The 9,829-nt window shown below is 48.2% G+C and overlaps 1 protein-coding gene across 1 annotated transcript in view; it reads right to left on the reverse strand.

The window, feature by feature from the left end:
- Positions 1–503: 503 nt before the first annotated feature.
- The window catches only part of LOC115164047 (vegetative cell wall protein gp1-like), an 81,049-nt gene continuing 71,723 nt past the window's right edge, over positions 504–9,829 (reverse strand). Inside the window, exons 2-5 of the mRNA XM_029716175.1 lie at positions 2,285–2,625; positions 1,787–2,063; positions 709–1,704; positions 504–556 (exon numbers count right to left, since the gene is read on the reverse strand). Coding sequence (XP_029572035.1) covers positions 504–556; positions 709–1,704; positions 1,787–2,063; positions 2,285–2,625 — 1,667 coding nt within the window. The remainder of the gene's footprint in view (positions 557–708; positions 1,705–1,786; positions 2,064–2,284; positions 2,626–9,829) is intronic.

The following is a 9,829-nucleotide window of genomic DNA, read 5'->3' on the forward strand; positions in this document are numbered from 1 at the left end:
TCAGGTGTATTTCTTCCCAGACCTTTCCTGTCTAGTGCAGTATAGTGTACATCCCAGGTCCTGGACGTTCGGAGCCACCATCACAAACTCAAGCTGATGTGATTTTAGCCATGCTGGCAGCTGAGGTTTCTAACCACGCCAATTCAGCCAGTGAGAGCAGATGGAGAACAGACAGAGAAAGGGAGAGAAAGAGAGAAAGAGAGAGAGAGAAAGAGAGAGGCAAAAAGAGAAAGAGAGAGAGCGAGCGATTTTTGTTGATTTAAAAAAAAATATTTGGCCCAAACTTCATTTTAACAGACTAGAAAGTTAAAACCAACCCCCCCCCCCCCCCCCCCCCCCAGTCCACACACTGTCCACCGCACATAGAACCCCCCTGACGCCCCACACCACTACAGAGTCCCACAGACGGTTCACCAGCCCCCGAAAACAACATGCTCCAGTTTAAGCAGAAAAAAACAAGTCTCCTCCTCCCCACAGAAAAGACACCACTCTCCACTGATGGATCAAGGTGTGACACGAATCTGTTCGTAGCGATAGCTCCGTGAATAATCTTCCACTGTAGATCAGCAGAGATGAGAGAGAGAGAGAGAGGCAGAAAGAGAGAGAGAGAGAGAGGGAGGCAGAAAGAGAGAGAGAGAGAGAGAGAGAGAGGGAGGCAGAAAGAGAGAGAGAGAGAGAGGGAGGCAGAAAGAGAGAGAGGGCCGGCACTGAGGTGGATGTAGATGTAGACGTGGGGAGGGCCTGGTTCATTGCCTGGTGAAAAGTAAGCGTCCTGAGGGAGCAGATTAGAGCCGAGGGAGGGGTTGGTGCTGGCGCTGGGGCTGGGTAGGTGGGTAGGGGAGGGGTTGGTGCTGGCGCTGGGGCTGGGTAGGTGGGTAGGGGAGGGGTTGGTGCTGGCGCTGGGGCTGGGTAGGTGGGTAGGGAAGGGGTTGGTGCTGGCGCTGGGGCTGGGTAGGTGGGTAGGGGAGGGGTTGGTGCTGGCGCTGGGGCTGGGTAGGTGGGTAGGGGAGGGGTTGGTGCTGGCGCTGGGGCTGGGTAGGTGGGTAGGGGAGGGGTTGGTGCTGGCGCTGGGGCTGGGTAGGTGGGTAGGGGAGGGGTTGGTGCTGGCGCTGGGGCTGGGTAGGTGGGTAGGGGAGGGGTTGGTGCTGGCGCTGGGGCTGGGTAGGTGGGTAGGGGAGGGGTTGGTGCTGGCGCTGGGGCTGGGTAGGTGGGTAGGGGAGGGGTTGGTGCTGGTGCTGGGGCTGGGTAGGTGGGTAGGGGAGGGGTTGGTGCTGGCGCTGGGGCTGGGTAGGTGGGTAGGGGAGGGGTTGGTGCTGGCGCTGGGGCTGGGTAGGTGGGTAGGGGAGGGGTTGGTGCTGGGGCTGGGGCTGGGTAGGTGGGTAGGGGAGGGGGTTTGGTGCTGGCGCTGGGGCTGGGTAGGTGGGTAGGGGAGGGGGTTTGGTGCTGGCGCTGGCTCTGGGGCTGGGTAGGGGAGGGGTTGGTGCTGGCGCTGGGGCTGGGTAGGTGGGTAGGGGAGGGGTTGGTGCTGGCGCTGGGGCTGGGTAGGTGGGTAGGGGAGGGGTTGGTGCTGGAGCTGGGTAGGTGGGTAGGGGAGGGGGTTTGGTGCTGAGGCTGGGGCTGGGTAGGTGGGTAGGGGAGGGGTTTGGTGCTGGCACTGGGGCTGGGTAGGTGGGTAGGGGAGGGGGTTTGGTGCTGGAGCTGGGGCTGGGTAGGTGGGTAGGGGAGGGGAGGGGGTTTGGTGCTGGGGCTGGGGCTGGGTAGGTGGGTAGGGGAGGGGGTTTGGTGCTGGGGCTGGGGCTGGGGCTGGGTAGGTGGGTAGGGGAGGGGGTTTGGTGCTGGCGCTGGGGCTGGGTAGGTGGGTAGGGGAGGGGTTTGGTGCTGGCGCTGGGGCTGGGGCTGGGTAGGTGGGTAGGGGAGGGGTTGGTGCTGGGTCTGGGGTTGGGTAGGTGGGTAGGGGAGGGGGTTTGGTGCTGGGGCTGGGGCTGGGTAGGTGGGTAGGGGAGGGGGTTTGGTGCTGCGGCTGGGTAGGTGGGTAGGGGAGGGGGTTTGGTGCTGGGCTGGGGCTGGGTAGGTGGGTAGGGGAGGGGGTTTGGTGCTGGGGCTGGGGCTGGGTAGGTGGGTAGGGGAGGGGGTTTGGTGCTGGGGCTGGGGCTGGGTAGGTGGGTAGGGGAGGGGGTTTGGTGCTGGTGCTGGGGCTGGGTAGGTGGGTAGGGGAGGGGGTTTGGTGCTGGTGCTGGGGCTGGGGCTGGGGCTGGGTAGGTGGGTAGGGGAGGGGGTTTGGTGCTGGGGCTGGGGCTGGGTAGGTGGGTAGGGGAGGGGTTGGTGCTGGGTCTGGGGTTGGGTAGGTGGGTAGGGGAGGGGGTTTGGTGCTGGGGATGGGGCTGGGTAGGTGGGTAGGGGAGGGGGTTTGGTGCTGGGGCTGGGTAGGTGGGTAGGGGAGGGGGTTTGGTGCTGGGGATGGGTAGGTGGGTAGGGGAGGGGGTTTGGTGCTGGGGCTGGGGCTGGGTAGGTGGGTAGGGGAGGGGTTGGTGCTGGGTCTGGGGTTGGGTAGGTGGGTAGGGGAGGGGGTTTGGTGCTGGGGCTGGGGCTGGGTAGGTGGGTAGGGGAGGGGGTTTGGTGCTGGGGCTGGGTAGGTGGGTAGGGGAGGGGGTTTGGTGCTGGGGCTGGGGCTGGGTAGGTGGGTAGGGGAGGGGGTTTGGTGCTGGGGCTGGGGCTGGGTAGGTGGGTAGGGGAGGGGGTTTGGTGCTGGGGCTGGGGCTGGGGCTGGGTAGGTGGGTAGGGGAAGGGTTGGTGCTGGCGCTGGGTAGGTGGGTAGGGGAGGGGGTTTGGTGGGTTGATGCTGCATCAGCATGTGTGCAGTAATGTGATAGCAGGCCTGGCCGCACAAAGAAAACACAACTGCTCAAACAGTCTCAGTATGGCCATGGGGGGAGGGGGGGTCCAGGCAGAGCACAGTACCACTGTAGTAATTACCCTCACCCAGCCCGACCTGTACCATTAACAGGCCAGGATGGGGTGGGCAGGGGAGCTAGGGGCTAGGAGCTGGAAGCTAGGCTGCATACCAAATAGCACCCTTTCCAATACATAGCACACTACCTGTGACCAAAGCCCTATGGCACATAAGGAATAGGTTGCCATTTGGGAAGCAGGCTGAGGCACGGTGGCCAGGCAGGCGGCTAGGCTTTAGTCCCTCCAGCTGTGCTGCGCTAAAGAGATTCAGGTTCAGATTCAGGCTCACACATATGTTATTAAGTTGGCATATTACCTTAAAGGGAGGGGTTGAGAAGGATACTTTTTAGCCAACTCTGTAAATGAACCATTCCTATTTGATTTATTCTATACACCCCCACTCCCATGGGGTAGTATCTCCCACTCTGGCTCAGGCAGAGGGTTGTCACTAGTTACCACAGCCACAAAGTCAAAATTAGCTAGAACATCAAAATTCATGAAAACAGAAATTCGCTTTTTGGTCTTCATTTAAGGTTTGGGTTAGGCATAAGGTTAGCAGTGCGGTTAATGTTGGTTAAAATGTAGGTCTAAATCAGATTTTAAGAAGATACATTTTAGAAATAGGCAGGGTTTAGCCATAATTATGACTTTGTGGCTGTGGTAACTAGTGACGACCCATGCAGAGGGTCCCATGTGACACATGCATTGTGCTTTTAAAAGTGAAATGCTTGAGTTAGCCCTGGTCCTGGCCCTGGCCCTGGTCCTGGTCCTGGTCCCCACGGAGTGCAGAGCAGAGTGAACATGGCTTAATGCAGCACATATTGGATGGATGATGTGTGTGGACGTGTGACATAACAGGCCCATGTGACTATTTCACTCTCTCACACATACAGGCACACATATATATATATATATATATATATATATATATACTCTGAGTGAACAAAACATTAGGAACACCTGCTCTTTACATGACTGACTGACTAGGTGAATGCAGTTGAAAGCTATGATCCCTTACTGATGTCACCTGTTAAAAATCCTTCGACACGGATTGTGTATGTGTGCCATTCAGAGGGTGAATGGGCAAGACAAAAGATTTAAGTGCCTTTAAACGGGGTATGGTAGTAGATGCCAGGCGCACCAGTTTGAGTGTGTAAAGAACTGCAACGCTGCTGGGTTTTTCATGCTCAACCGTTTCCCGTGTGTATCAAAAATGGTCCACCACCCAAAGGACATCCAGCTAACTTGACACAACTGTGGGAACAATTGGGAATTGAGGCTGTTCTGAGGGCAAAAAGGGGTGCAACTCAATATTAGGAAGGTGTTCCTAATATTTTGTACACTCTGTGTAGCCACTCACACACACACACACACACACACACACACACACACACACACACACACACACACACTGGGCCCATTGTGAACCAAAGCTCACGCAGAGTCCCAAACTAACTCCTCACCAGAGGCACTCCTGGGTTTTTATTTATACCGCTCCCATTCGGAGAAAACGTTCCCTTTGAAACATGAGGCCTTTCTGAATCACCACCCCTGTGTGCTGCTGCATTCTACTGAATAAACCAAGAACACAGAGAACACCAGACCTTGTTGTTTGTCAGCCTATTTCAGATGTTATGTTCTTAGAGGTGTCCTGACTTCTCTCTGGTTGCCTCCTAAATGGCACCCTATCCCATATATAGGGCCCTGGTAAAAAGTAGTGAACTATATAGGGTATAGGCTGCTATTTGGGATTGCAGCCTCTCTCTCCTCTTCTCCATAGAGGTGTTTTGTTGAGGACCGAGGATCATGTGTACTCACTGCTGACTGGTGAGAGGTGATACGCTGCAATGTGACTTGTAACGGTACCGCGGTGAGTAACAGCGTGACTTGTAACAGTAACGTGGTGCATGGAGCCAGGCCTGTTCTGTTTAAGTAGTTTGAGCACATCCTTGCCTGCTTCCCTGGTGTGGAATAGAAGGACCACTTGTCCAGTGAGGCCTTCTCTGCTGCATATATCTATATAATGCATGCCAGCTACTAGAATTCCACTCATCTACTAGGTATTGAATTCCCTCCACTCTTAGAAGTAAAATAGCCTGGAAGAACATTTTAGAATTCAAAAAATTGCCACACCGGGGGAACCTTTCCAGTTCAAAAAGGTACCTTCGAGGAACCCCTTTGAAAACGTTCTTTGAGAAACCCTTGTGCAAAGGTTCAAACCATAACCTTTTAGTGAACCTTTTTAATAATATATTGTAGAGGTGGCAGCCTATCAGAAGATTGGAGGCGTGGCTTAATGGAGGTGTGGCTTTCAGATAGTTCCTTTTGGCCACCCGTTAGAGTAAATGTAATTCCTGTTTGTACACAGCAAATACATAATTTTTTTATGCATATTACATCATCTAATATGAATAGCATTAATATTGCTGATTACATATAGTAATAAAGCGGTAACAATTCCAACTTGGGGATTTGCGTAGGCTGTGCTGTAGAGGAACTCATACATCTCTGTAAGCCTCATTAAAGCTACAAAACTGTCAGTTTTCAACCTTAACATGGGATGACAATACAACAGAACAGATGAACAGGAATGACATTTACACCCCTGGGAGGCCTAAAAATATCTATCTGAAAGCCACGCCTCCAGTCCAGCGGTTCTCCGGGAACCCTTTGCTACATTGAAACATTAAAGGTTCCTCCAAGAACCCCTCAAATAACTAAAGCTTCAAATGGCTCTTTGAGGAATCTTCAGGGTTCCTCGAGTCACCACTAATTCTAAGAATATAGGGAGGCACTAATATGTTCAACTGTCTGACTCCAACGGGACTCAACAATGCGAGAGAGGGAACGTACGTGTGTGTGTGTGTGTGTGTGTGTAAAACAGAGGGAGAGAGAGAGCGAAAAAGAGCAATGTACTATACATTTATCAATTATGATGGCGAAGAGGGTAATTGAGAGAAATCGGTTGAAATTGCTGCATTAATGATGTGAACAGAAAAGCTATTGCATTGTAGCAACAGTTCTAATGATTTTCCCCTGGCATCAAAACCATACATTACGGAGGTGATGACTTGAGACTTGACTTGATAGAAAATTAAACAACTGGAGACCTGACTTCGACATGAGGACTCAAGACTCGGGACTCAATTTAGACTTGAGACTGACGACTTGAAAGTATCTGGACAGATTTTGTAATGTTTCGTCACTCATTTTGTGGCACAGAGTCTCCGTGGATTAGGCCAGAGGCAGCATCGCACTTGCAAAAAAAAAAACGACAAATTGTCTAGTGAAACGTACACTGCGCCCTCTGATTGGACCAGCAAACTGTCAAATATAGCCTACCGTTTGTATTTTATATTTATACTTTTGTTTATTCGATCTGGTTACTAATATAGGCCTAAGGCATTGCACCAGATTCTTGTAATCTGTGCTTCAGAACCAAAAAGTTGCGCTTCGTGACTGTTGACCAATAACCAGTCATCAACATTGGCTTGCAAAGGCGGGCACACATATCCAGATTAGTGACCAGAAAGCAATTGCTTAATTGTCTCTGGTTTTTCCTTGGCAAAAACAGAGTAGCCTACCTACGTTAATATTATCCAATTAAAATTCAGTTCAGCGATGTGCTACGGATTCATCTTTGCCAGAACAATAAGCTGGTGATTTCATTGATCATTTTCCTATTTCGGATAGGCCTAGTTTGGGTGGGTTATAATTATATACCTCAGTGGCTGTCACGGTTGTCGTCGGTTAAGGAGGACCAAAACGCAGCAGGTATGTGCAGGCTCATCTTGATGTTTATTTACTTTCAAAAAATGAACGTACAAAAAATAACAAAACACAAACGATCAACAAAAACAGTCTGGTAAGGCACAAGGCGAAACACAGAACATTCACCCACAAATAACAACCACAAACACACCCTAATATATGGGACTCTCAATCAAAGGCAGATAGACAACACCTGCCTTCAACTGAGAGTCCCAACCCCAATTAACCAAACATAGAAACAGACATCCTAGACTAAACATAGAATACCTGAAAACCAAACAGTGCCCAAAAACCCGGAATACTTAAACCAAATGCCCCTTCAACAAAACACACCACCCCGAACCACATAAAACGAATACCCTCTGCCACGTCCTGACCAAACTACAATACTAATTAACCCTTATACTGGCCAGGACGTGACAGTGGCAGTGGAGGCTTCTGAGGGGAGGACGGCTTCTAAAAATGTCTGGAATGGAGCAAATGGAGGGGAGGAAACCTTGTGTTTTATGTATTTGATACCCTTCCTCTGATTCCGCTCCAGTCATTACCACGAGCCTGTCCTCCCCAATTAAGGTGCCACCAACCTCCTGTGCTCAGGGGTGGTACTGGCTATATGTCCAAAGATAGCTGTGACATCTCACTACCTTCTATACTTATGGGATGACGATGTAACATATTCCGGCGAATGAATTACAATATTTGCGAGGAAGAAAAAGGTTACTGACAGATCGTGCTTTCCATCCGATCCTGCAACTTCCGCTGCGTACAGGTAGGCTGTATGACCCTCCTTGCTCTGAACTCCAGAGAAGTTCAAATGTGACATGATATTCGTAGTTGATATTGACTTTGAACATGAATGACCTTCAGCTGAAAATGAATGTGTAAAATGCTGTTTATTTTTGTATCAATATGCAGCTCCCAAAAAATGTGGGCCATCAAGAATATGAACTGTTTATTTTGCATGCTCACCAGCAATGGGGTATCAAGCAACAATTACTAGGATGGGCCCACTGGTCTTTTGGTATGTCAAAATTGCTTGAAATTTGAGTTATGAAGCTTTACATAATCAAAATGGGTTGTAGATAACATAATGGAAAGGGCTGTCTGGTAGCCTCAATAAATAGACACAGATTTCGTGACCTTGGGACTATAAGGTTCTATCTACAATAAGCATAGTTCTGAGATATTGAGCATCAGTTTTCACATCCCAGATCTCAGAACTGTTTTGTAGTGAATAATTTTTTCATAATCCATTAAGGTCCTCACCTTAAAGGTACCTTAAGTACAGAGTATCAAAATGCTGACACATTTATCATTTTATTTTTTTAGATAGAACCTTAAGGCTCTGAATGTCATTCTGGGATCAGTCTATCTGACACTTGTGAATTAGACATGTTCAGTTTTTAAGAATACTAGCTATATGAATACATAAAGGATAAAATAACACTATTTTACCAAAATTAAGAAATGTATTATGATCATTAGACAAATGACTGTCGTCGCGGTACAACGATGTGACATCATTTACCTTAAGGTTTCTGACAGCGTTGATTTTTTGTTGCTTGCGTGCCATTATTGCTGGTTAGACTAGACCATAGAGGAAGACGGCAAAGACGTGTTCTGATAGGTCTGTCTGTATTTCTTCAGGCTTGTGATTGGATTGCAGATCGAACCTTATAGCGCCAAGTTCAAGTGGGTTTATGCAGATAAAACTTTCTAGTTGATCATTTTTTTCAATTAAAATGTACTTTTTAAAAATATAACTTTACAGACAGATGAAGAACCATCTAAAGATCTATTATATGTGACTAACTCATTTTGTACAAAAATGTCAGCTAGAACCTTACAGTCCCAAGGTCTCGATTTGTAGTTGAACAAGTCATTGCATGTATAGATTTTTTTTTTTACTTGACTTGAGACTTGTCTTGGGAAAACGTGTGACTTGACGTGACTTGCTCTTAGAATGCGTGACTTGGTCTTGACTCGAGACTCGACCCGTTCGACTTGGAACTCGACTTGAGACTTGAACCTTGTGACTTGAGACTTGCTTGTGACTCTAATAATCGGAACTTGGTCCCATCTCTGATATATTACACTGTACAGTATAGCTACAGTACCTTCAGAAAGTATTCACACCCCTTGACTATTTCCCCATTTTGTTGTGTTACAGCCTGAATTTAAAATTGATTCAATTGAGATTTTCTGTCAATGGCCAACACACAATAGCTCATGTCAAAGTGGAATTGTTTTTTAAAAACATTTTTACAAATGAATAAAAAATGTAAAGCTGAAATGTCTTGAGTCAATAAGCATTAAAACCCTTTTGTTATGGCATGCCTTAATAAGTTCAGGAGTAAAAATGTGCTTAACAAGTCACATAATAAGTTGCAGGGACTCACTCTGTGTGCCATAATAGTGTTTAATAGGATTTTTGAATGACTACCTCATCTCTATACCCCACACATACAATTATCTGTAAGGTCTCTCAGTCGAGCAGTGAATTTCAAGCACAGATTCAACCACAGCAAAGAGGGATGTTTTCCAACGCCTCATAAAGAATGGCACCTACTGGTAGATGGGTAAAAAATATGTACATAGAGTACCAGTCAAATGTTTGGACACACCTGCTCATTCCAGAGTTTTTCTTTATTTTTACTATTTTGTACACTGTAGAATAATAGTGAAGACATCAAATGAAGGCTATTCCATGTGAGAAATTGCCAAGAAACTGAAGATCTCGTACAACGCTGTGTACTACTCCCTTCACAGAACAGTGCAAACTGGCTCTAACCAGAATAGAAAGAGGAGTGGGAGGCCCCGGTGCACAAATGAGCAAGAAGACAAGTACATTAGAGTGTCTAGTTTGAGAAACAGATGCTCAACTGGCAGCTTCATTAAATAGTACCTGCAAAACACCAGTCTCAGTGAACAGTGAACAGTCAACAGTGACGAGGCGACTCCGGGATCCTGGCCATCTAGGCAGAGTTCCTCTGTCCAGTGTCTGTGTTCTTTTGCCCATCTTAATCTTTTATTTTCATTGGCCAGTCTGAGATATGGATTTTTCTTTGCAACTCTGCCTCTGTAGATATTCCATAAAAAATCTGCTGTT

This window comes from Salmo trutta, chromosome 27 (genome assembly GCF_901001165.1).
Source record: "Salmo trutta chromosome 27, fSalTru1.1, whole genome shotgun sequence".
Lineage (NCBI taxonomy): Eukaryota > Metazoa > Chordata > Actinopteri > Salmoniformes > Salmonidae > Salmo > Salmo trutta.